This window comes from Mustelus asterias, chromosome 1, assembly GCF_964213995.1.
Source record: "Mustelus asterias chromosome 1, sMusAst1.hap1.1, whole genome shotgun sequence".
In the NCBI taxonomy this organism is placed as follows: domain Eukaryota; kingdom Metazoa; phylum Chordata; class Chondrichthyes; order Carcharhiniformes; family Triakidae; genus Mustelus; species Mustelus asterias.
In genome coordinates, this window is record NC_135801.1 from 169,724,692 (window position 1) to 169,751,881 (window position 27,190).

Below are 27,190 nucleotides of genomic sequence, written 5' to 3' on the forward strand. Positions count from 1 at the left end.
TGTACCTCAACAGGTGCTGAAGTGTGGCGACTCGGGGATTTTCACAGTAACTTCATTGCAGTTTTAATGTAAGCCTACTTGTGACACTAATTAATAAACTTTTTTAAAAACTCTCGAATAAATTTGTTAAACACTATTTTCTTTTTGCAAAATCATACTGACTTTCCCTACTTCGAATGACTCGCCTATGATTTTCTCAGTCAAAGACTTCCTTAATAATAGATTTTAGAATTTTCCGAATGACTGATATTGGGCTAACCAGGCCTATAGTTCCCTGTTTTCTCACTCCACGTTTTTTGGATAGCAGTTTGCTAACTTCCAACCCTCTGTGACTATTCGAGAATCTAGGGAATTTTGGAAAACAATATCCAGTGCATCCACTATCTCTGCAGCTATCACTTGGATATATTTTGGATTTCCAAAAGGCATTTGATAAGATATGACATCAAAGGTTATGATACCAGGTAAGAGCACAAAGTATGGGGTAACATGGTAGCATGGATTAAATATTTGGTTGGCGAACGGGAAGCAAAGAGTGAGGATAAATGGGTCTTTTTCAGGATGGCAAATGCTCCAGGGATCAGTGCTGGGTCCTCAACTATTTACAATCTATATCTATGACTGGGATGAAGGGGGAAAATGTACAGTGACTAAATTTGGAGGTGACAGCAAGATAGGTAGGAAAGTAAGTTGCCTTGCCATGAGGAGTTAAAGTCTGCATAGGAATTGGGACAGGTTTCGTGAGTGGCGCAAAATTTGGCAGATGAAGTATAATTGGGCCAATGTGAACTTGTTCACTGTCAGGAAAATAGAAAACGAGTATACTATTTAAATAGAGAAAGATTGTAAAACCTGTTGGTATAGTGGAATCTAGGTATTAGTACATTAATCACATGTTATGAAGGTACAGCAAGTAATTAGGAAGGCAAATAGAATGTTGCTGTTTATTCCAAGAGGAATGGAATGTAAAAATAGGGAATTTTTACCAAAGCTGCACAAGGCCTTGATGAGCCCACATTTGGAGTCCTGTGTGTAGTTTTGGTCTCCTTATTTTAAAGAAGATATAAATACTTTAGAAGCAGTTCAGAGAAGGTTCACTGGACTGATTTCTGAGATGAAAGGGTTGTCTTAGGTTCAACAGGTTAGGCCTATACCTATTGGAGTTTAGAAGAATGAGAAATGATCTTATTAAAACGCATAAGATTCTGAGGAGACTTTATCGGGTGGATGCATGGAAGATGTTTCCTCTGGTGGAGAAGACTAAAACAAGCGAACATGATTTAAAAATTGGAGGCCTTCCATTTAAGACAGATGAGGAGAAGTATTTTCTCCCTCAGGAGAGTGTTACAGGGAATTCCCTTCCCCAGAAAACACTGAAGGCTGGATCTTTCAATTTACTCGAGGCAGAGTTTGGCAGATTTTTAATAAACAAGGGAGCCATAGGTTATGCCGGGGAGAGAGCTGATAGTATGGGGGTAACACAGTAGCATGGTGGAGCTGAGACCACAGCCGGACCAGCCATAATCTTATTGAATGGTGGGGCAGGTTTGAAGAGCCAAATCTCCTGCTCCTATGTTCTAGTATGTAGGCCATCAGATGCTGGTGATCTGATGGCTTTTTAGTCCCTTAAATTTCTCCAAATCCTTTTCCCTTTTTGATATTCGTTTTTTTAAGTTCCTCACTCTTATTCGTCTCTTGGTTACCCTTTGTATTTGATATGTAAAGTGTGTCTTCTACTGTTAAAAGAGGCTCAATATTTGTTCCTTATCTCTGCCATTTCCTCAATCATTTGTTTTCCCCTCCCTTTAATGGTGCAATATTTGCTTTAGCTGTTTTCCTTTTTATACTTGCAATAGCTCTTGCAATCACTTATTATATCCCTGGCTCGTTTATTCTCGATCTGTTTTTTTTCCCCCCCCCTTTTTATCAGCTTTTCCTTTCCTGGTTTCTAAGACACTCCTAATCCTCAGGATTACTGCTATTCTTCAAAATTTTGGTTGGTGGCAGTAGATACAGTGATGACTTTCAAAAGTGAATTTGATAATTACTTTTTAAAAATTCTCTTACAGGGCATGGGCCAGCATTTTTATTGGTGACATCTAATTGCCCTTGAGATGGTGGTGGTGAGCCACTTTCTTGAACTTTTGCAATCCTTGTGGTTGAAGGAATAAATTTTTCAGGCTCCAGTGGTAGGGCAAAGGAATAGGATTAATTAAATAATTGCTCCAAAGAACTATCACGGACATAAAGGGCTGTCTCACTCTTTAGCCTTTACTGATGCAATGATCGGTTCATGTTTTACTCGTGTAGGTCTGTGAATTGCCAATTCAGTAGCATAACCCCTACACGGTTGTGTCCCATTCTTTACTGATACAGTGAGTTCAATTAATCAGCCAAAATATCATTAAGCATGCTTAAAACTTTCAGAGTTCTGATTACCTGTGATTATTGAAACTTTTGTTTTATAAGTAAGTGAAAATTAAGGAAATGTTTTAAATTTAAACTTTTTTCCTCTCTCAACAGTTTCTGAGGACATGTGCTGACCTCTTTCGTCTGGTGCCCTTCCTGGTTTTCATAATAGTACCCTTCATGGAGTTTCTCCTTCCTATTGTTCTTAAACTTTTCCCTAATATGCTTCCTTCAACTTTTGAGACAAAGTCAAAGAAGGTGAGTACATATAGTTATTCTGCTTTTACATGTACTGTAACCTCTACAGTCTGGAATGCCTGTGACCAAGTTATTTTTGGATTTTGGAGATTCTTGTTTTATAGTATATCATTAGAATGCCTAACCACCAGTATGTGAACTGGAAAATACCATAGATATAAACCTTTTACCTGAAGCATAAAAACACTGATAAAACATTATACAGCATAATGAAATTTGTTTCATTTATCCAAATACTTTATCTTCCACGTTTCCACTCTCAAAGTTCTGCACTAAAATTATTCCATGAACAGCTGGGCCTGCTCAAAAGATTTCCGGACAATTGGCTTTTTCGAACTATAGATTTCCTCATTGGAGAGATTTTTTTATGTATTGAGGTTTGATCTTTTTCTACCACTTATACAATTTGCAATTCCTGAAAGTTAATGTGTACAGACATGGTGATGGTCTGTTGCACTTTCACCCTTTTTATTTTAGAAATATTTTATTGATCTTCAAATAGCTGAACAGGAACCACAATGCCACACATTTGCAAGCCCAAATTTGACCTTGAATGTAATTTGAGAAAATTTCAATTGCCAGCTAAATTAGTAAAATGTGTTTTTCTCATGTTACATTTTTTCCTTGGTATAGCTAAAATAGTCTTTAGTCCATTTTCCCCTTTGCCCTGAATGTACTGACTCTTTGCTTTAATATGGTCCCACATAAACCAGTTTTGCAAAATGTTACACAATTGTCTGTTCATTATGTCTGAGCCTTGACTTACTAATGGCATGTTATTTGAGTAGTTGGACATTATAGCTAATTCTGATCCAATTCTACCAAGGTCAGTCCATAGTGATCAAGTTCAGCAAGTCTGACCAACCTTTTCTCCTTTCCCTGGCTCTTCCACCCACCACCAATCTTCAGCACTGTAGCACAGTGAGATAAGTTAGTTCAGTGTAAACCAGTGCAATCTTTTTGGCTCTGTTAAGCCCAACTATTCACTCGACTAGGTCACTGAACTATCGGGGAGTTGGTTTTACCTAATACATTGGACTTAAAATATTCACTCTTATTTTCTGCTGCCACCTCTATCACATTTTTTTCTGCTATACATGCTAGGCAATTAGATACTTGAAGTTACATTTTCTAACGCAACTGTAACACCCTAGAGAGTCAATATCTTTTCCCAAAGGTAGGGGAGTCTAAAACTAGAGGGCATAGGTTTAAGGTGAGAGGGGAGAGATACAAAAGGGTCCAGAGGGGCAATTTTTTCAGAGGGTGGTGAGTATCTGGAACAAGCTGCCAGAGGTAGTAGTAGAGGCAGGTACAATTTTGTCTTTTAAAAAGCATTTGGAAAGTTAAATGGGTAAGATGGATATAGAGGGATTTGCAAATGTGGGCAACTGGGACTAGCTTCGGGGTTTTTAAAAAAAAGGGTGGCACAGACAAGTTGGCTGAAAGGCCTGTTTCCATGTTGTAAACCTGGTAGGCTTTGACCCTATATAACCCTTGGTAAACGAGGTACCTCCCCCTTCTTGATAGAACAATCTCTGTATTTGCCTACATTGGAGAAAACTGTCAAAGATTATTCGAATTTATGAATAGAAATATTTCAATCAATTGTTGAAACCTGAAAAATAATCTAAATTTGTTTTGAAAATAAATGTCATGAAAGTTTCTTCGTTGAAACATCTAGATGTGTTTAAAATCTAAAAGATTTTCTTTTTAGGAAGAAAGGCTGAAAAAGGAGTTGAGAGTGAAGCTTGAAATGGCAAAATTTCTTCAAGATACAATTGAAGAGATTGCATTGAGAAACAAAGCCGCTAAGGGAGATGTCACAAAGGACTTTTCTACTTTCTTTCAGAAGGTAACGTTCAGTTTCAACTGCATCCCAGGATAATTGCCAATGTTGAATGCACAAGTGAAAATGACAGTTACTTAATATTTTCTTTTTTAAAGTTGACTGTTGGTGTCTCCTCTTGTCTTAAAAGTACATGCTTTGAATCGCTCTGATATGGCAGAACTGCAGCTGCTCTCAGTCTCCCTGGATCAGTGTTACTCCTAATTTTTTTATCCACTATTGTTGTTAGAAAGTACAAGCATTTATTTGCACAAGCACAAAATCAGATATAATTGTGATGCTTTTCCTGCCAAGCAATGCATGCTGTCTGGAGAATGGCACATTATGGGTGTTGATACCCATGGGGCTATGTCCCTGCATTAATTGGGGAAGCGGTGGCATCATGGTATTGTCGCTGGACTAGTAAACCAGAAACCCAGGGTAATACTCTGGGGACCCGGGATCGAATCCTACGACAGCCGATGGTGAAATTTGAATTCAATAAAAATCTGGAATTAAAAGTCTTAATGATGACCATGAAACCATTGCTGATTCTTGTAAAAATCCCATCTGGTTCTCTCATGTCCTTTTAGAGAAGGAAATCTGCTGTCCTTACCTGGTCAGGCCTACATGTGACTCCAGGTCCACAGCAATGTGGTTGACTCTTCAAATGCTAGCTCAGCCAGCGTTGCCCACATCCCAAGAACAAATTTTTAAAAATCATTGCCGTTGGAAGTCAGACAGTTGGGGGAAGCAACATAGAAACTACAGACAACATTTTGGCCTCAACCACATTCTGTGGTAGTGAATTCCACACATTCACCACCCTCTGGGTGAAGAAATTTCTCCTCTCCTCCAATTCTAAAAGGTTTACCCCATATTCTCAAACTGTGACCCCCAGTCCTGGACTGTCCCACCATTGGGAACATTCTTTCTGAATGTACCCTGTCTAACCCTGTTAGGATTTTATAAGTTTCTATGACCCCTCACTTTTCTAAACTCCAGTCAATATAACCCTAACTGACTTAGTCTCTCCTCATGTGACAGTTGGGGCCCCAGCACAGATCCCTGCTGAATCCCATTCGTCACTGACTGCCAGTTAGAAAAAGGCCCATTTATACCAACTCTTAGCTTGCTATCTGCTAACCAGCTTTCTATCGATCTCGAGACATTAGCTGCAATCCCATGTGCTTTAACTTTACATAGTAGTCTGTTATGTGAGACCTTATCAAAAGCCTTCTGAAAGTCTAAATAAACCACATCCACTGGTTCTCCACGGTGAACTCTAGTAGTTACATTCTCAAAAAATTCCAATAGATTTGTCAAGCATAATTTCTCTTTTGTAAATCCATGCTGACTTTGTCTCATTATACCACTGCGTTCGAAATGCAGAGTTATGTAATCTTTGATAATAGACTCTAGCAACTTCCCCAGTATCAACGTTAGGCTTGCTGGTCAGCATTTTCTGTTGTGTGCTGGGAACATTTTCTGCTTTGGTGGATTCTTGTTCAATTGTTTTAGTTAGTGGAAACACAACCCTCTACAGGTGGTTCATCAAAGTGAGGCAAACTTGATCATTACTTGTCTGCAACAATTCCTCCTGTAAGTATTTTTGTTTTATTAGCAATCTCAGGTATTTTTTGGCCTCAGCCAATTTAACTGCTGAGTTTGCACCTATTAACATTTTTAAATTGGAAATCTCGCAACCCTCGAGCAGTTCAGCTAACACTCTATTCTTGTGCATGAGCAACATAATTTTGTTAGAGTCACAGAATCTTTACATTGCAAAAGGTGGCCATTCGGCCCACTGAGTCCAAGATGGCTTGCTGAAAGAACACATGATCTAACCCTTCTTCCCCACCTTATTCCTGTAATCTGTATACTTGTGGCCCAGTCTATCCCTTACTCTACAATTATCATTAAGCTATTCCTGCTGCATTCAGTTGTGAATAGTGGTGGTAAATTAAGCAGCAAACAAGTGGAAGGCTTTGTGAATATCTTCATCCTCAATGTTGGCAGAGCCAGGACCTGCATGTCAGACAAGGCTGAAGTGTTTGCAACTGTACTCAACCGCAAGTGGGTGATGCATCTCTACCTCCTCCTGAAATGCCCACCATTACAAAAGACAGTCTTCAGCCAGTTGGATTTGTTCCATGTAATGTCAAGAAAATATAAATGCACTGGATACTACAAAGGCTTATTAGAACAAAGAACATTACAGCACAGGAACAGGTCCTTCGGCCCTCCAAACCTGCACCGACCATGCTGCCCGACTTAACTAAAACCCCCTACCCTTCTGAGGAGCATATCCCTCTATTCCCATCCTATTCATGTACTTGTCAAGACGTCCCTTAAAAGTCACTACCGTATCCACTTCCACTCCCTCCCTCGGCAACAAGTTCCAGGCACCCACTACTCTGTGTAAAATCTGCCTCGTACATCTCCTTTAAACCTTGGCCCTCGCACCTTAAACCTATGCCCCCTAGTAATTGACTCTTCCACCCCGGGAAAAAGCTTCTGACTATCCACTCTGTCCATGCCTCTCATAATCTTGTAGACTTCTATCAGGTCGCCCCTCAACCTCTGTCGCTCTAGTGAGAACAAACCAAGTTTCTCCAACTTCTCCTCATAGCCAATGCCCTCCATACCAGGCAACATCCTGGTAAATCTTTTCTGTACCCACTCCAAAGCCTCCACATCCTTCTGGTAGTGTGGCGACCAGAATTGAACACTATATTCCAAGTGCGGCCTAACTAAGGTTCTATAAAGCTGCAGCATGACTTGCCAATTTTTAAACTCAATGCCCCGGCCAATGAAGGCAAGCATGTTGTATGTCTTCTTGACTACCTTCTCCACCTATGACAACATCCTGGTTATAATATTGAAGACTAGTGTTCCAGAACTATCCCAGCCACTTGCAAGCTGCAACACTACCATTTACCTAACAACGTGAAAAATTGCATGTTTTTAATCACAGAAAGTCGGACAAATCCATTCTGGCCAAATACCGTCCCATTAGCCTACTCTCAATCATCAGCAAAATGTTGGAAGGTGTTAAGACAGTGCTGTCTGATGACACTTGCCCTAATAAACTACTCACCAACACTCAGTTTGAATTTCACCATGACCACTCAACTCCAGATATGGACAAAGAAGCTAAATTCCAGAGTTGAGGCGAGAGTGGCTGTATAAAAACAGCATTGAACTGAGTATGGGATCAAAATATCTATTAAAATTGAAGTCAGTGGAAATCGCTTTGGAGGTGTTAGGTGGAGGGATGCTCTCCATAGAAGTCATAGAAACCCTACAGTGCAGAAGGAGGCCATTCGGCCCATCGAGTCTGCACCGACCACAATCCCACCCAGGCCCTACCCCCACATATTTACCCGCTAATCGCACTAACCTACGCATCTCAGGACTCTAAGGGGCAATTTTTAACCTGGCCAATCAACCTAACCCGCACATCTTTGGACTAGCTGGAATCATACCCAGCAGGAAAATGGTGGGAGTTGTTGGAGGGCAATCATCTCAGTCCCTGACATCACTGAAGAAGTTCCTTAGAGCAGTGACCCAGACCCAACTATATTCAGCTGCTTCTTCAATTACCCTTCTCCCTCCATCCTAAGGTCAGAAAATGAAGATGTTTACAGATGATTGCAGTGTTCAGTACCATTCACAGCTCCTCAGATGCTGAAGCAGCCTTTGCCCATATGCAGCAAGACCTTGATTTGATTTATTATTGTCACATGTATTAACATACAGTGAAAAGTATTGTTTCTTGCGCGCTATATAGACAAAGCATACTGTTCATGAAGGAAACGAGAGTGCAGAATGTAGTGTTACAGTCATAGCTAGGGTGTAGAGAAAGATCAGCTTAATGCAAGGTAAGTCCATTCAAAAGTCTGATGGCAGCAGGGAAGAAGCTTGAGTCGGTTGGTACGTGACCTCAGACTTTTGTATCTTTTTCCCGACGGAAGAAGGTGGAAGATAGAATGTCCAGGATGCGTGGGGTCCCTGATTATGCTGGCCGCTTTGCCGAGGCAGCGGGAAGTGTAGACAGAGTCAATGGATGGGAGGCTGGTTTGCATGATACATTCACGACCTTTTGTAGTTCCTTGCAGTCTTGGGCAGAGCAGGAGCCATACCAAGCTGTGATACAACCAGGAAGAATGCTTTCTATGGTGCATCTGTAAAAGTTGGTGAGAGTTGTAGTTGACATGCCAAATTTCCTCAGTCTTCTGAGAAAGTAGAGGCGTTGGTGGGCTTTCTTAACTATAGTGTCGGCATGGGGGGGTACCATGACAGGTTGTTGGTGACCTGGACACCCAAAAACGTGAAGCTCTCAGTCCTTTCTACTTCGTCCCCATTGATGTAGACAGGGCATGTTCTCCTTTACACTTCCTGAAGTCGATGACGATCTCCTTCATTTTGTTGACATTGAGGGAGAGATTATTGTTGCTGCACCAGTTCACCAGATTCTCTATCTCATTCCTGTACTCTATCTCATCATTGTTTGAGATCCGACCCACTACAGTGGTGTCGTCAGCAAACTTGAAAATCGAGTTGGAGGGGAATTTGGCCACACAGTCATAGGTGTATAAGGAGTATAGTAGGGGGCTGAGAACACAGCCTTGTGGGGCATCAGTGTTGAGGATGATCGTGGAGGAGGTGTTGTTGCCTATCCTTACTGATTGTGGTCTGTGACTTAGAAGTTCAGGATCCAGTTGCAGAGGGAGATGTCAAGGCTCAGGCCATGGAGTTTGGAGATGAGTTTCGTGGGAATAATAGTGTTGAAGGCTGAGCTGTGGTAAATAAATAGGAGTCTGACATAGGTGTCCTTGTTATCTCGGTGTTCCAGGGATGAGTGTTGGGCCAGGGAGATGGCATCTGCTGTGGACCTGTTGCGGCGATAGGCAAACTGTAGTGGATCCAGGCGGTCTGGGAGGCTGGAATTGATTCGTGCCATGACTAGCCTTTCGAAGCACTTCACAATGATGGATGCCAGAGTCACCGGCCGATAGTCATTAAGGCACGCTGCTTGGTTTTTCTTGGGTACTGGGATGATGGTCGTCGTCTTGAAGCAGATAGGGACCTCAGATTGTTGTAAAGAGAGATTGAAGATGTCTGTGAATACACTTGCCAGATGATCCGCACAGGATCTGAGTGCTCGTCTGGGTACCCATTTGCTTTCCGTGGGTTGACCTTCGAGAAAGCTGCTCTGACATCTGCAATGGTGACCTCAGATATAGGTCCATGGAGGGCGTGCTCTCGCTGATCACTTGCTCAAAACGGGCGTAGAATGCATTGAGTTCTCATCAGGGAGAGGTGCGTTGGAGCCAGTGATTTTACATGCTTCATGTAACAACATATAACTGGACAACATTTAAATGTGACCTGGAAAGTAGCAAGTATCATTTGTGTCACACATGCCGGGTAATCACCTTCTCCAAAAAGAGAGAATTTAGCCACCTCTCCTTGACATTCAATGACATTACTATGGCAGTTCAAGAATGTGGCTCTCCATTATGTTCTAACATAGGAATGGGCAATAAATGTTGTTCTTGCCAGCAATGCCCATATCCATGAATGAGTGAAAAGCACAGAGTTATGGAGCAATACAACACGGAAAAAAGTCCTTTGGCCTAACCTGTCCATGCTGACCACGATGCCCTCCCAGCTAGTCCCAGTTGCCTGCATTTGGCCCATGTTCCTCTAATCCTTTCCCATCCATGTACTTACCCAAGTGTTTTTGAATGTTGCTATTGAACCTGTCTCAACCACTTTCTCTGGCAGCTCATTCCATGTACCCTCTGTGTGAAGAAGTTGCCCCTCCGGTCCCTTTTTAAATCTTTCCCCTCTCACCTTAAACCTCTGCCCTCTCGTTTTCAATTCCCCTTCTTTGGGAAAAAGACTGTGTGTTCATCCTATCCATGCCCCTCATGATTTTATACACCTCAATAAGGTCACCCCTCATTCTCCTACATTCCAAGGAACAAAGCCCTGGGCTGGCCAACCGCTCCCTATAACTCAGGCTCAATAGTTCTGGCAACATCCTCGTAAATCATCTTTGCACTCTTTCCAGTTTATCAATGTCTTTCCTATAACAGGGTGAGCAAAACTGTACACAATACTTCAAGTGCGGCCTCTCCAAAAACTTGTACAACTGTAACATAATGTCCCATCTCCCATACTCTGTGCCCTGACTAATGAAGGCCAGTGTGCTAAATGCCTTCTTCACCACTCTGTCTACCTGTGACGCTGTTTTCAAGGAACTGTGTACTTGTACTCCTAGGTCCCTCTGTTCCTCAAGTCCTACCCTGGTTTGACTTTCCAAAATGCAACTCCTCACAGTTGTCTATTGAAATCCATTTTCCAGTCCTTGGCCCACTTCCCTCAATGATCAAGATCCCCCTGTAATTTTTGATAACCACCTTCGCTATCAACGATACCTCCTAATTTAGTATCATCTGCAAACTTACTAATCGTGCCTTGTACACTCACATCTAAATAATTTATATAAATAACGAGTAACAAGGGTCCCAACACCGACACCACCAGTCACAGACCTCCAATCCAAGAAATAACCTTTGATCATCACCCTACCATAAAGCCAATTTTGAATCCAGTTTGCTTGGTCTCCCTGGACCCCCTTCGACCTCGCCTTCCACACTAGCCTGCCATGCAGGACCTTGAGGATATAGGCTTTTTTTACCATAAGGATGGGTCTCCTGCTCTTTACAAACTTTCAAATCAGTTAGTCAGTGCACTACATTTGACAGGGTTATGAATGATAAGGTTGACCCCCTTCTCGATTGGCATTTGTGCAAGTGTACTTTTCCACCAGGAACTGCTGGATAATGACCAGGAATGAGATTTCATCTCTTACTTGCAGACAGACAGATGCATCCTAACCTGAAATCAACAAACTCCGGATTGGCTTTAGTACTGTAGTAGGCAGTGGATTTATATGGTCATCAGGGAGCACCTATCCTGTTAATCAGAATAGTTAATTGATTGCTTGTTGGAACTGTAAAAACAGGAAATAAGGCGTGCCTTATAACATTATCTGAGAAAGAAAAATGCAGGTGTTAAAAATCTCAAAAAAGCAAAATGCTGGCAATGCACAGTATCTTTAGAGATTGATTAGCCCAGAGTTTGCAGTAATAATGCCTCAACTGTCAGTACTTGTCATTATTCCTCTGAATTTTTGGCAACTTCTGGACTCCTCACATGTCATTGAATGTAGACACCCACAAGTTGCTGTCAGTTATTCTATACTTTCCCAGAGGCTGCATTGTAGAGGTCTCACTGCAGTCAAGTGGAAATTGATGAGAGCTTCCATTCCTGCTTTAAAATTTTTGAATTAATTGAGTTTTTAAATACTCTGTTCATAATTGCTGCCTCACAGCACCTAAAGAATATTGAATATTTTATTTGTTGAATTTTAAATTTCTCGTGATTGATTAAATTTCTCGCGGGCAGCTCGGTAGCACAGTGGTTAGCACTGCTGCTTCACAGCTCCAGGGACCTGGGTTCGAATCCCGGCTTGGGTCGCTGTCTGTGTGGAGTTTGCACATTCTCCCTGTGTCTGTGTGGGTTTCCTCCGGGTGCTCCAGTTTCCTCCCACAGTCCAAAGATGTGCGGGCTAGGTTGATTGGCCATTCTAAATTGCCCCTTAGTGTCCCGGGATGCATAGGTTAGAGGGGTTAGTGGGTGAAATATGTAGGGATATGTGGATAGGGCCTGGGTGGGATTGTGGTCGGTGCAGCCTCGATGGGCCGAATGGCCTCCTTCTGCACAGTAGGATTCTATTCTTCTATAAAACTCTATGTTAAGAAAAAAGTTTGGAATATTTTATTTAATCCTGTGTATATGTTCAAATCATTTAATTTATAGACTTTACATGTAGCAAAATAGAAGTGAAGGGCTGCAGTGGTTTAAACTTGTGGCGTCTGTGAGAATACTTCAATGTAATTGGCTGCTTATCCTGCTTGATTACATTGCTGCTACTGGATGCCTGGAGTTTCTCTTGATTAGGAATCAGAAACACAGTGACTTGGAAAAGGGGATTCTTGTGCTGCGGAGATTTGATTTATTATTGTCACATGTATGAGTATACAGTGGAAAGTATTGTTTCTTGTCCGCTACATAGACAAAGCATACCGTTCATAGAGAAGCAAATGAGAGAGTGCAGAATGTAGTGTTACAGTCATAGCTAGGATGTAGAGAAAGATCAACTTAATGCAAGGTAGGTCCATTCAAAAGTCTGGCAGCCGGGAAGAAGCTGTTCTTGAGTCAGTTGGTACGTGACCTCTGACTTTTGTACCTTTTTCCCAATGGAAGAAGGTGGAAGAGAGTATGTACAGGGTGCGTGGGGTCTTTAATTATGCTGGCTGCTTTGCCGAGGCAGTGGGAAGCGTAGACAGAGTCGCTAGATCCTTGTGGGCAACTTTTTGTTTTTAAAATCTAGCCAAAAAACAATTTGAGGCAATGAGGAATTATAGTTTTGGGTGGTAACAAACATCCTACATTTTGTGTTACATCTATAATGTGGGGGGAGGAGGCGCCAATGATTCCATGGAAGTTAATTACATTCAATTTTTTAAATTACACATGCTTGAAAATATACATTTGTTGTTTCTTTTCAGATTCGAGATTCTGGAGAGAGACCAAGTAATGAGGAGATCATGCGTTTTTCTAAACTGTTTGAGGATGACCTAACACTGGACAACTTAACTCGACCTCAGCTGGTAGCACTTTGTAAATTGTTGGAGCTGCAGTCAATGGGAACCAATAACTTTCTGCGATTTCAACTGATTATGAAGTTGCGCAGCATTCGTGCCGATGATCAGGTAACATTCTTGTCTTGTGGAAAAGATAGCAGTTGTAGCAAAGCTGACCTATTGATACATTGCACTTCAAAAATTAAAATTCCATTTCCCTCAATGCCACAGCTGGTTAAGTCAGTGAATAGTTAATTCCCTAGTTTGAGCTATTTAGCTATCTCAATTCCTGATGTGCATAGAATTTCACATTTTACGCTTGAATTATTCACATGCCAATGCTGCTTGCAATTTAGTGACGAAGTCTGAGTTCAGTTTTGATTTGCGTGCGGGCACAATGTTCCCTATAGGACTATGCAAGCCAAAAAGGAATGTTGTGCACAAATCCAGATTACTTTACTCAGCAAAATTATTTTATAGGCGCACAGAACAGTTGCTGCACAAAAGGAGGCCTATCATGTGCATATTGGCTCAATCTGCCTCCACCCCACACTCGGGCGCACTCTTCCATTGGGGGCGATTTTACCATTCTTTTTTCCTAAGTGCTGGGCAGACTTGAAACTGGGAGAGTTTCAGATCCATCCTATGGGCGTGTTTTCAGGCCCAAACACGCCCAAAAGATGGATCTGAAACCTATATGCACTCACCTGCAAAAATATCAGCTAGCTGAAACCCTGCAGAGGGAGGTAGTGCGCGTGTGCAGGCCTCTGATGCTGTACATGCGCATTAGCAGTAGCAGGGGTCTGACAGAAGAGAGAGAGCTACTGCAGGCTGCCTGAAACAGCCCCCCCCCCCCCCCGCCCCCCACCACCCTGGCAATCGCGGGGGCCCATAGCCCCCGCCAGCCTCTCCCGCCCCATCGATTTGCAGACCTGCCACCCTCCCGCCACTGACTGTGGACCTGCTGCCCAATGCCTGGTGGGCATTGCCAAAGTGCCAGGGTGGCATTGCCCAGGTACCAGGGTGACACCTCCAGTCTGACACTGCCCAAGGGGCGCCTCCCCAGAGAGCCTCAGTGGCCTCTGGTTCCACCGATGAGGCCAAGTCGACTGCTCCCCGTTCATGGGGAGCATGTCTATTCCTCACCGGCACAGTGCTTTCCCAGCGAGGTCATAAAGGGGGGCGAGCCTGGATGATTGAGTGCTGGGCTCGCTATGCAGTATTATAGTATATTTCCATATATTAACCTACCTCCCGCCCATTTCCGGCAGAAGGCTGACTGCGCCAGAAATGCAGTGCTTGTAAAATGGTGCCAGTTGTGAAAACTGGCACCAATTGCGCTAAGCGCTTTATGCCCAACTTTACCACCAGGTCAACCAGGTGAAAGTGATGGAGGGCTGGAAATGGGAACGCACATGGGTCCTAGCTACGCTTGTCTTTTCATGGGCTATGTGGAACATTCCTTCCAGGCCTAGCCAGGTCCCCTCCCACAAATGCATCGATGACCATTTTGGTGCCGCTTCATGCTCTTGTCCGTACCTGGAAAAATTCATCAACTTCGCTTCCAGTTTCCACCCCTCCATCACTTCCACCTGGCCCATCTCGGACACTAAAATTAAAGTTTATTTATTAGTCACAAGTAGGCTAACATTTACACTGCAATGAAGTTACTGTGAAAATTCCCTAGTCGCCATACTCCAGCGCCTGCTCAGATACACTGAGGGAGAATTTAGCATGGCCAATTCACCTCATCTGCACATCTTTGGACTTTGGGAGGAAACCGGAGCACCCGGAGGAAACCCACACAGACATCGGGAGAACGTGCAGACTCCTCACGGATAGTGACCCAAGCTGGGAGTCGAACCTGGGTCCTTGGCACTGAGGCAGCAGTACCAACCACTGTCCCACAGTGCTGCCCACTTCAATTCCCTTTCCTTCCTTGACCCTCCTGTCTCCATTTCTGGCAATAGACTATCTACCAAATATTCATTACAAGCCCACTGACTCCCACAGCTACCTGAACTACAGCTCTTTACGTCCGTCGCATTTGTTCCGATGATATCACTTTCCAAAATGGTGCTTCTGGTATGTGCTCCTTTTTCCTCAATCGTGGTTTCCCACCTACAGTTGTCGACGGGGCCCTCAACAGCATGCGGTCCATCTCTCGTGCCACGACCCTCACTCCCTCCCCTCCCTCCCAGAACAAGGTTAGAGTCACCCTTGTTCTCACGTTTCATCCCACCAGCCTCTGCATTCAAAGCATAAGCCTCATCCATTTTTGCCAACTCCAGCGTGATGCCACCAGCAAACACATCTTCCCTTTACTCCCTCTGTCAGCATTCCACAGAGACCGTTCCCTCCGGGATAACCTAGACCACTCCTCCACTATACCCAACACCTCTCCTGTCACTCATGGCACCTTCCCATGCAATCGCAGGAGGTGTAACACCTGCTCCTTTGCCTTTTTCATGCTTACCATCCGAGGTCCAAAACACACATTCCAGGTTCAGCAGCGTTTCACTTGGACCTCTTTCAATTTGGCGTATTGCATTCACTGCTCCCAATGTGGGCTCCTCTATATTGGAGAGACCAGTAAGTAGTCTCTCAACACCAGGTTAAAGTCCAACAAGTTTATTTGGTAGCATTCACACAGCCTTTTCCCCTGGCTTCTGTGGCTATGACTCATCTTTTATTCCCTCACCCTACAGTATCAATATCTCCCACTTTCTATGCCTTTTAGCTTTGACAAAGGGGCATCTGGACTTGAAACGTCAGCTCTTTTCTCTCCTTACAGATGCTGCTAGGCCTGCTGAGATTTTCCCGCCTTTTCTCTTCAGGTTTTTAATTAAACACGATTGTTCCTTTTGCAAGTCGGTGCTTGCTTTGCTTCATTGATCCATAACTCCCAGGTGACAGTTGATTGTTGTCCTGAAAATTGTCCCCAGAAGCTTCCCCACAATCCGTTAAAACTGACTGACCAGTAGCTGCTGAACTTATTGTGCACCTTAGGCTTTTTTGAACAAGCCTAGATGCATTTAAGATTGATTGAAGGATTAAAGCAGTCCAGGATGCAGATTTATTTGAAGTCTGAAATCAAACAGCAAAATGAATGAAGCAAACTTAATTTTTAATTCATTTTTAAATGTTGTTAGCTACCAGCAGAGTTTTTTTGGCTTTGTATCGAACTGATATAAAGATGGCTATTCTTTCTTTTGTTGACTGTGTTGACTTTTAAAGAGAGCAGGTGTTCTTAACTTGAGATATAATTCATATTTTCAAATGTGGCGTTACATTTATTCCTCCATTTTCTGGCTGGTTTGCTTTTTCACTCCTAAAACAATGGGAGCTTGTTTGCAGTTCTGTCCATCAACCAGAACCTAACTTGAACACATGTTATTGTGAAATAAAACAGCAAGTGCTGGAAATACTCAGCAACTCAGGCAGCATCTGTGGAGAGAAACGGAGTTGCCAATTACCTTCCCTCAGCTTTGATCCCATTGCCACCTCAGCCCATTTTGTCCTCGCATTGATTCAGCTTTAAGTTGTAGTTCAGTTGAATTTGGTTTGCTTGCTTCTGGATAGTTTGACTTAACTGTAAAATATTATTTAATTTTGCCTAAAGTTGATTGCAGAAGAAGGAGTTGCCACACTGACTGTAAATGAGCTACAGGCAGCCTGCCGGACTCGGGGAATGAGAGCACTAGGGGTGACTGAAGCGCGCTTACAAGAACAACTTAAACAAGTGAGTGAGTAATGGAAATGACATTGTGTTTTTTAAAGTTATAACGTGATCACTTGTGACCCAAGATTGAGTTGTGAAAAAGAAACAGAGTTTGCCATATGAGAGTTATCAGATCATGAATTTCAGCCTCCTGAGAGAAAGTCCCATACTCGTGCAAAGTCCCATAATCAAGCTAAAGTCCGGAATGTTATTTCTTCATGCCTACATGTCATTCAACCCATAGCCTTTAACATCCACAGCTGTGGCTCAGTTATCTGCAGTATAATTTTTAAAAAAGGAAGTTGCCTGTAGTTCCAGGGTGCCATGAGTGAATGAAAAAGTTAATAACCAACTAAAATTGAAGAGGGATTGTGAGGACCACAAGAATAATAATGAAAAAGCTAAGGGAAAACTAAGAGATTGAATAGGTGAACAAAAGTTGAATGTGGGAAAGATTTTTAAAAATTGCAACAGAAAAGTATTTTACAAATGTACCCATATAGAAATAATTGTTAAAAGTAAGGTAAGATCCCTGAGAGGAGATAAGCACCCTTTCGTGCAGTGCCTATTCAAAAATTAACTTGCAGCTCTATAAAACCTTTCGATAAAACCTCATAATGAGATCAAAGATACAGTGCTTCTGCAAGATTAATGGGACAAAGATCTGTATGCTTTGACATAGTGATCAGTTTCAGTTTCAATTTTCAGACTTCACTTTTTATTCAGCATGAGTGCTGTGTGAAATTTAATTTCACTTGAGTACCAGATAGTCGCACAACTTGCTGATAATGATTTATAAACTTTGTTTTTTCATTTACGGTATCTGGGCGCTACTAGCTGGGCCAACATTTGTTATCTATCCCTAGTTGCCCTTCAGAAGGTAGTGGTTAGCTGCCTTCTTGAACTGCTGCAATCCCTGAGGTGTAGGTTCACCCAGAGTACTGTTTGGGAGGGAGTTCCGGGATTTTGATCCTGTGACAGTGAAGGAACGGCAATGTATTTCCAAGTCAGGATGGGGATTGACTTGGAGGGGAACATCCAGGTGGTAGTGTTGCTGCCAGGTATCTGCTGCCCATGTCCTTCTAGATGATAGTGGTTGTGGGTTTGGAAGGTGCCGCCTAAGGAACATTGTTGAGTTCCCGAAGTGCATCTTGTAGATGGTACATATGGCTGCCATTGTTCATCGGTGGTGGAGAGAGTGAATGTTTGTGGAAGGGGTAGCAATCAAACAGGCTGCTTTGTCCTGGATGTAATTGAGCTTCTTGAGTGTTGTTAGAGCTGCACTCATCCAGGCAAATAGACGGTATTCCATTACACTCCTGAATTGTGCCTTGTAGGTGGTGGACAGTTTTTGGAGGGTCAGAGGTGAAGTACTCGCTGCAGGATACCTAGCCTTTGACCTGCTCTGACAGCTGCAGTATTTATATGGCTAGTCCAGTTCAGTTTCTAGTCAGTGGTAACCCACAGGATGTTAATAGTGGGAGATTCAGCAATGCTAATGCCTTGAATGTCAAGGGGCAATGGTAAGATCCTCTCTTGTTGGAGATGGTCATTGCCTGGCATGAATGACATAAATGTTACTTGCCACTTGTCAGCCCAAGCCTAGATATTGTCCAGGTCTTGTTGCCTTTGGGCATGAACTGCTTCAGTATCTGAGGAGTTGCGAATGGTGCTGAACATTGTGCAGTGATCTGCAAACGTCCACGCTTCTCACTTTATGATGGCCGCACTCCTAACCTTATGATGGAAGGAAGGTCATTGATGAAGCAGCTGAAGATAGTCGGGCCTAGCACATTATCTTGAGGAACTCCTGCATGTTGTCTTGGAGCTGAGATGATTGACCTTCAACCACCACAGCCATCTTCCTTTGTGGCAGGTATGACTCAAACAAGTGAAAAGTTTTCCTCCTGGTTCCCGTTGACTTCAATTTTGCCAGGGCTCCTTGATTTCGTAATAGGCCAAATGCTGCCTTGATGTCAAGGGCAGTCACACTCATTTCAACTCTTGCATTCAGCTCTTTTGTCCAGGTTTGGACCACGGTTGTAATGAGGTCAGAAATCCAAACTGAGCATCCACGAGCAGGTTATTGCTGAGTAAGTGCTGCTTGATAGCACTATGGAAGATGATCCCTCCATCATTTTGCTTATGATTGAGAATAGACTGATGGAGCAGTAGTTAGCCAGGTTTGATTTGTCCTGTTTCTTGTGTACAGGACATAACTGGGCAATTTTCCACATTGCCGTGTAGATGCCAGTGTTGTAGCTGTCCTGGTACATGTCAGCTAGGGGTGCTGGAGTATGAATCTTTCGGACTATTCCTGGAATATTGTCAAGGCCCAGAATCTTTGCAGTATCCAGTACCTTCAGCTGTTTATCACGTGGAGTGAATCAAATTGGCTGAAGACTGATGTGTGATGCTGGTGTCTTCCAGAAGAGGCCAAAATGGATCAACACTTGGCACTTTTGGCTGAAGATTGTTTCAAATGCTTCAGCTTTATCTTTTGCACAAATGTGCTGGACTCCTCCATCGTTGAGGACGGGGATATTTGTGGAGCCACCGCCTCCAATGAGCTGTGTAATTGTCCACCACCATTCACCGCTGAATGTTGCAGGACTGCAGAGCGTAGATCTGATCCATTGGTTGTAGGTGCTTAGCTCTGTCTATTACTTGCTGCTTATGCTGTTTGGTACACAAGTAGTCCTATGTTGTAGCTTTAGCAGGCTGACACATTTTTAGGTATGCCTGGTGTTGCTCCTGGCATGCCCTCCTGCACTCTTCATTGAACAAGGCTTGATTCTCTGCCTTGATGGTAATGGTAGAGTGGGGAATATGCCAGATCATGAGGTTGCAGATTGTAGTTGAACATAATTCTGCTGATGGCCTATAACAGCTCGTGGATACTCAGTCTTGAGTTGCTAGATCTGTTTGAAGTCTCTCCCATTTTAGCACCGGGATAGTGCCACACAACACAATGGAGCGTATCTTCAATGTGAAGACACCAACTTTTTCTCTTCAAGGACTGTGCGGTGGTCACTCCTACTGATACCATCATGGACAGATGCATCTGCAGCAGGTGGTTTGGTGAGGATGAGGTCCCGTATGTTGTTTTTCCCTCGTTGGTTCCCTCACCACCTGCCACAGTCCCAGTCCAGCAGCTGTGTCCTTGCAGACCCGACCGGCTCTGTGGTGGTACTAGCAATCCACTCTTGGTGATGGACATCAAAGTCCCCCACCAGAGTATGTTCTATGCGCTTGCCACTCTCGATGCTTCCTCCAAGTGGTGTTCAACATGGAAGAGTACTGATGCATCAGTTGAGGGGGGGGGGGAACAGTCCGCGGTAATCAGCAGGAGGTTTCCTTGCCCATATTTGACCTCGTGCTGTGAGACTTCGTAGGGTCCACAGTCGATGTTGAGAGCTCCCAGGGCAGCTCCTCCAACTTTATATCACTGTGCCAGCTACCTCTGTTGGTGAGGGCTCCTAGGCCTATATATAGGAATGAATTTGAACATGCACAAACATTGCAAATGGCGTACTTTTTTTTTTGAGTAATATAAGTAAATACATTTTGTCAAACGAAGTTCAGTATTATAGCACACACTGCACATTGCTGATTTTTCACGCTGTATTAATTGTATCAGACCTATACAAGTGACTCATTGAGAAGTATAACAAATTAGTACTGTATGTGTTTATTCTGTTTAAAATGTTCTACATGTTTCAATGGAACACTGCTGTATTTTCCTTTCAGTGGTTGGAGCTCCATCTGAACCAGCAGATTCCAACTTCACTTCTACTGTTGTCCAGGGCGATGTTCCTTCCAGATACCCTTTCACCTGCTGATCAGCTTACAACTACTTTGCAGATATTGCCAGAAAGTGTGGTAAGCAATTTACCCAAGATAGGAATACACTTGTAAGCAGTTGTTTAATATTTCATCTTAAAGCATTCTTTGGTCGTTTTGTTCTTAAGGTGATCTAGGTTCTATTAAATTTTAACATAATATTATATAATGTTCTGTTGTTGGCTTGCACTAATGCAACACTGATAGTACAGCATACCTCTCGAAGGCAGTTCAGTTCATATACGGGGATGTTTAAGAAGATTTATGTATTTCAATCATCAGGGCAGTTAGAAGTGCAAAGTTTATGCAACAGAGATAAGCTAAGGATAATATTCCTTATGATCAGATCTTCCAAGTATTCATAAGAGATGACGTGATCTTCCCAATTAGCAATAATCTCAGTGAAATTAATAACTTGATATAAATGTGATAAATTCTATACAGTGCTCAAAACTAGTAATTTTTTAGGGGTAATATTTACCTCAGAATAGTGAAGGGGGCAACAAGGGCTGAAAATTGCATTCCAGTTAAGTTGTAAAAACAACAGTGACATAAACATTTGCCCAGTTAAATCAACTATTTTAACTTCCATAACAGCATTTTACTGCTTAGCAGTTATGCTGACCCTTGACCTGGAACTGCAAATTTCTTCACTCCTGTAACATCATGGCAAAATACTGCGGATGCTGGAATCTGAAACAAAAACAGAAAATGCTGGAAAACTCAGCAGGTCTGACAGCATCTGTGGAGAGAGAATAGAGCCAGCGTTTCGAGTCTGGATGAGTCTCCGGTAGTATGGTGGAGGCAGGTTCAATTGAAGCATTCTAAAGGGCATGAAATGGTTTTTTTGAATAGAAATAATGTACAGGGGAACAGAAACAGGAGAATGGCACAATGTCATAATGCTCATTTGGAGAGCTGGTGCAGGCACAGTGGACTGGATGGCCTCCTGCACCATAACATTTCTGAGATTGTGATTTCTGAGTTCCGTGCCATGAGCAAACTTTGAAATTCTGCCCTCAATGTCCAAGTCAGGATGCCATTATATAGGTTACCCTTTGACTCAGAGTTTTACAGCATTAAAGAGGCCCTTCAACCCATGGTGTCTGCGATGGCCATCAAAGCACCTATCTATTCTAATCCCACTTTCCAGGTTCCGTAGCCTTGTACGCTATGGTGTTTCAAGTGCGCACCTAAATGCTTCTTAAATGTTGAGGGTTCCTGCCTCTGCCACCCTTTCAGGCAGAGAGTTCCAGATTCCCACTACCTTCTGGGTGAAAAGGTTTTAGAACAAAGAACAATACAGCACAGGAACAGGCCCTTCGGCCCTCCAAGCCCGTGCCGCTCCCTGGTCCAAACTAGACCATTCTTTTGTATCCCTCCATTCCCACTCCGTTCATATGGCTATCTAGATGAGTCTTAAACGTTCCCAGTGTGTCCGCCTCCACCACCTTGCCCGGCAGCGCATTCCAGGCCCCCACCACCCTCTGTGTAAAATACGTACTTCTGATATCTCTGTTAAACCTCCCCCCCTTCACCTTGAACCTATGACCCCTCGTGAACGTCACCACCGACCTGGGGAAAAGCTTCCCACCGTTCACCCTATCTATGCCTTTCATAATTTTATACACCTCTATTAAGTCTCCCCTCATCCTCTGTCTTTCCAGGGAGAACAACCCCAGTTTACCCAATCTCTCCTCATAACTAAGCCCCTCCATACCAGGTAACATCCTGGTAAACCTCCTCTGTACTCTCTCCAAAGCCTCTGCGTCCTTCTGGTAGTGTGGCGACCAGAACTGGACGCAGTATTCCAAATGCGTCTGAACCAACGTTCTATACATCTGCAACATCAGACCCCAACTTTTATACTCTATGCCCCGTACTATAAAGGCAAGCATGCCATATGCCGCCTTCACCACCTTCTCCACCTGTGGCGTCACCTTCAAGGATCTGTGGACTTGCACACCCTTTCTGGTTCTGCCATTTATCGTATAGCTCCTCCCTACATTATTTCTACCAAAATGCATCACTTCGCATTTATCAGGATTGAACTCCATCTGCCATTTCTTTGCCCAAATTTCCAGCCTATCTATATCCTTCTGTAGCTTCTGACAATGCTCCTCACTATCTGCAAGTCCTGCCAATTTTGTGTCGTCCGCAAACTTACTGATCACCCCAGTTACACCTTCTTCCAGATTGTTTATATAAATCACAAACAGCAGAGGTCCCAATACAGAGCCCTGCGGAACACCACTAGTCACAGGCCTCCAGCCGGAAAAAGACCCTTCCACTACCACCCTCTGTCTTCTGTGACCAACCAGTCACCCCAGTGTTCACCCCAGTCCAACGCCGGCATCTCCACACCACTTCTGTGACCAAGCCAGTTTTGCCTCAAGTCCCTTCTAAATCCCCTGCCCTAAATGTTAAATCAGTGCATGCCTTTTCAAATTCCTTGCACACAATGTACTAGACATCATTGTAATGTGTAAGCATTATGTTTTGGTGATGGGTTATACTGCTTACACTCAGATAAACTATCTTTTGTAAAAAAATTCCATCTGAATGTGTTTGAGCCTATATAGTCATACCATTTCCTGGCTTGGATCACTGTCTGTGTGGAGTCTGCATGTTCTCCCCATGTTGGTGTGGGTTTCCTCCAGGTGCTCCAGTTACGACCCACAGTCCAAAAGATGTGCTGTTTAAGTGCATTGGCCATGCTAAATTCTCCCTCAGCTTACCCGAACAGGCACCTGAGTGTGGCAACTAGGGGATTTTCACAGTAACTTCATTGCAGTGTTAATGTAAGTCTACTAATAAATAAACTTTAAAACTTTTAGTCTAGTAAATCTCCTCAGAATTGCTTCCCACACATTTTCTTAAATAAGGAGACCATTACTGTGGACAGGATGTTAGATGTGATCTAAGCATAACTCTCAAATCTTGTATTTGATTGTCCTTGCAATAAATGTTAACATTCTATTAGCTTTTCTAATTACTTGCTTTACCTGCATATTACATAGGAACATAGGAGTAGAAGTAGGCAATTACCCTCTTGCAATTCATGCACTAGGACACCGGAGACTTCTGTTTCTTGGAGCTCTGCAATCTCGCACCGAACAGACACTGGAGTGTGGCAACTAGGGGATTTCACAGTAACTTCATTGCAATGTTAATGTAAGACCACTTGTGACTAATAAATAAACTTTTAAAAACATTTAGATAGTATGCTTTTTTAAATTCTTCCTTCCAAAATGGACCATTTACATTTGTCCATATTACTTCTATCTCATTGCCCAGTACTAGGTCTGGTATAGCCTGGTCCCGAGTTGAATGTTCTGCTCGAAGAAGCTATCTTGAAAACACACTATGAATTCCTCATCGAGGCTACCTTTCCCCATCTGATTTTTCCGGTCCATATCTAGATTTAAACCCCCCATTAGTAGTTCTTTGACACCCTGTTCTAACGTGTGGCTACTATTATGGGAGCCTGTACGCCACCCCACAAGTGACGACTTGCTTTTATCATTCCTCATCTCCACCCAAACCATTTCTGTATCCTGGCTTCAGGGCCTTGGGTCATCCCTCTCTGATGCTAATATAGTTTTTAATTAACAGAGCCCTCCCTCCACCTTCTAGTTTCCTATCCTTCCTAAATGACCCTTCAATATTGAAATCCCAACCTGCGCCATGTTGACTAATGATTTTGGGAATTACTTTTCAATTTGAAGGCATCCTCTAGTGCTCTGACGAAGGGTCATCCTGGCTCAAAACATTGGCTCTATTCTGTCTCCACAGATGCTGTCAGACCTGCTAAGATTTTCCAGCATTTTCTGTCTTTGATCCTCTTGTCCTTACTGTGTGGATCAATATGAGATAGCATTCTATTATTTGTATATACTTAAATGGAGAAGACACGTATTTCTGCATTTTGTGTAATACACAAATAGTATGGTAAGATGAAAGGGAATTGGCTTTTATTTATGGAAGGAAGGCCTTCACTGAACTTTGCTGTTGGAGCAAATGATGGAATTTGTTAATGGCAGAAATTTTGTGGGGAGTTGCTGCTTTTTGCGCAGATACTTGTTTGGAGACCTTGAAATGAATTGAAAGGATAAAACAAAATATCTCAAGTGGCATCTCATTTTTTCACACGTAAATTAGAATTATAAGAAAAGCTCCTTTCATCCCATATTTTTCTACTTCAGGCAAAGGAAGCACAAGTCAAAGTAGCAGAAGTTGAATGCGACAAGGTGGATAACAAAGCGAAATTGGAAGCAACCTTGCAAGAGGAGGCAGCAATCAAGAGGGAGAACCAGGAGCGAGAGATGGAACGTATAGCTGAAGCTGCTGAAAAAGCTAAAGAAAGTTTACAGGTTGAAGCCCGAGTAAGTGTTTAATTTATAAACCTTAACATGCTTAGAATTCAGCATAATGTTTTGAACTATATTTCCAAATTTCTCAGTGTTTTGAGAATTGAAACAGTTTAAACATGTTTGTCTAATTTGCAAGACAGATCAACTTTTGAAAAGTTACAAAAGAAGTATGTCTACAGTATGACAAAATGTAGCTAATATTCCGTAATGAAATTTAAGCAGGAGTATGTCCTTTCACCTGGATTCATAGAAATTCCCAGCTCCTATCAGTGTTGGCTATTTGTAGGAGCCATTGAACCTGTTCCCACAAGACTTTTGTCTTGATTTTTGTTTTGTGGAATTTTATGTTTCAACATGGGCATATTTAAGGTGTCAAGCATGACAGAAGATTGAGAGTTCGACTCCCACTTCAGACTTGATTGGGCAACAATTGCCAGGATTGGATTTTGTCCTGATTTTTGTGGACAGGACGTACCTGGGCAGTTTTCCACGTTGCCAAGTAGATGCCTGTGTTTGAGCTGTTCTGGAACAGCTTGGCTATGGGTGCAGCTCGTTCTGAAGCACAAGCCTTCAGTATTATTGCTAGAGTGCTGTCAGGATCTAATGCCTAGCAGTGTCCAGTGATTTCAGCTGTTTCTTGATGAGAGTCATGTGGATTGGATTGAATTGGTTGAAGACTACTGTCTGTTATGCTGGGGACCATGATGTGGGGATGCCGGCGTTGGACTTGGGTAATCACAGTAAGAAGTCTTTCAACACCAGGTTAAAGTCCAATAGGTTTATTTGGTAGCACAAGCTTCTGGAGTGTCACTCTGCTCCGAAAGCTTCTGCTACCAAATAAACCTGCTGGGGACCCCCAGAGGACATTAAGATGGAACATCCACTTGCCACCTCTGGCTGAAGATAGTTGTAAATGCTTTAGCACTTATCTTTTGCACTGTTTGCTGGGCTTCCTCCCTCATTGAGAATGGGGATATTCGTGGAGCCACCTCCTCCAGTTAGTTTTTTAATTGTCCACCACTATTCATGGCATCAATGTGACTGAACTGCAGAGCTTAAATCTGGTCTGTTGGTTGTGGGATGCGTAGTTCTATCTATCATGTGCTGCTTCTGTTGTTTGGCATGCGAGTAGTTCTGTGTTGTAGCTTCACCAGGTTGACACCTGGTGCTGCTCCTGGCATGTCCCTCTGCACTCTTTGAAACAGAGTTGATCCCCTGGCTTGACAGAAATGGTAGAAGTTGTAGTTGAATACAGCTCTGCTGCTGCTGATGGTCTCATTAGAGCCATAGGAAAGTTGCAACACAGAAGGAGATCATTCGGCCCATCTTGTCCATGCCAGCTTGAGGACAACAAGGTGCCCTTTCTAGTCCCATCTTCCTGCACCTGGCCCATAGTCCTGTAGCTTACAGCACTTAAGATGCAGATCCAGGTATTTTTAAAAAATAAGTTAGGTTCTCTGCCTTCACCACCAACTCAGGCAGCCAATTCCAGGCACCCACCACCCTATGCATAAATAAAGTTCTTCCTCATGTCCCCTCTACACCTACTGCCACTCATCTTAAATCTTTGTCCCTGGTTCTAGAATTCTCCACTAAGGGAAACAGTTGTAACCTATCCACTTTATCTCTTCCCCTCATAATTTTGTGCACTGTGATCAAGTCACCCCTCAGGCTTTATTCCAAAGAAAATGACCCCAACCTATCTAATCTCTCATTGCTACACCTTTCTGGGCAACATTCCTATAAACCCCTTCTACACTCGCTCCAGAGCAATTACATCCTTCCTGTAATGTGGTGACCAGAACTGCACATAATACTCCAGTAGTGACCTCACCATTGTTTTATACGATACATTAATTCTAGGATCCTAGAATTCCACAGTGTAGAAGGAGGCCATTCGGCCTATCGAGTCTGCACCGACTACAATCCCACCCAGGCCCTATCCCCATTATCCCATGCATTTACCCTAGCTAGTTCCCCTGACACTAGCATGGCCAAACCACCTAACCGGCACATCTTTGGACTATCCTTACTTTTA

General features: G+C 43.0%; 1 protein-coding gene across 2 annotated transcripts in view; it reads left to right on the plus strand.

Annotated features, from left to right (window-relative positions):
* letm1 (leucine zipper-EF-hand containing transmembrane protein 1) overlaps positions 1-27,190 on the plus strand; it is a 74,944-nt gene that overhangs the window by 26,356 nt on the left and 21,398 nt on the right. For both annotated transcript variants that reach the window (XM_078222933.1, XM_078222941.1), the window contains exons 4-9: positions 2,524-2,667; positions 4,382-4,519; positions 13,141-13,344; positions 16,838-16,957; positions 20,687-20,818; positions 24,985-25,164. In XM_078222933.1, the coding sequence (XP_078079059.1) occupies positions 2,524-2,667; positions 4,382-4,519; positions 13,141-13,344; positions 16,838-16,957; positions 20,687-20,818; positions 24,985-25,164 (918 nt within the window). The remainder of the gene's footprint in view (positions 1-2,523; positions 2,668-4,381; positions 4,520-13,140; positions 13,345-16,837; positions 16,958-20,686; positions 20,819-24,984; positions 25,165-27,190) is intronic.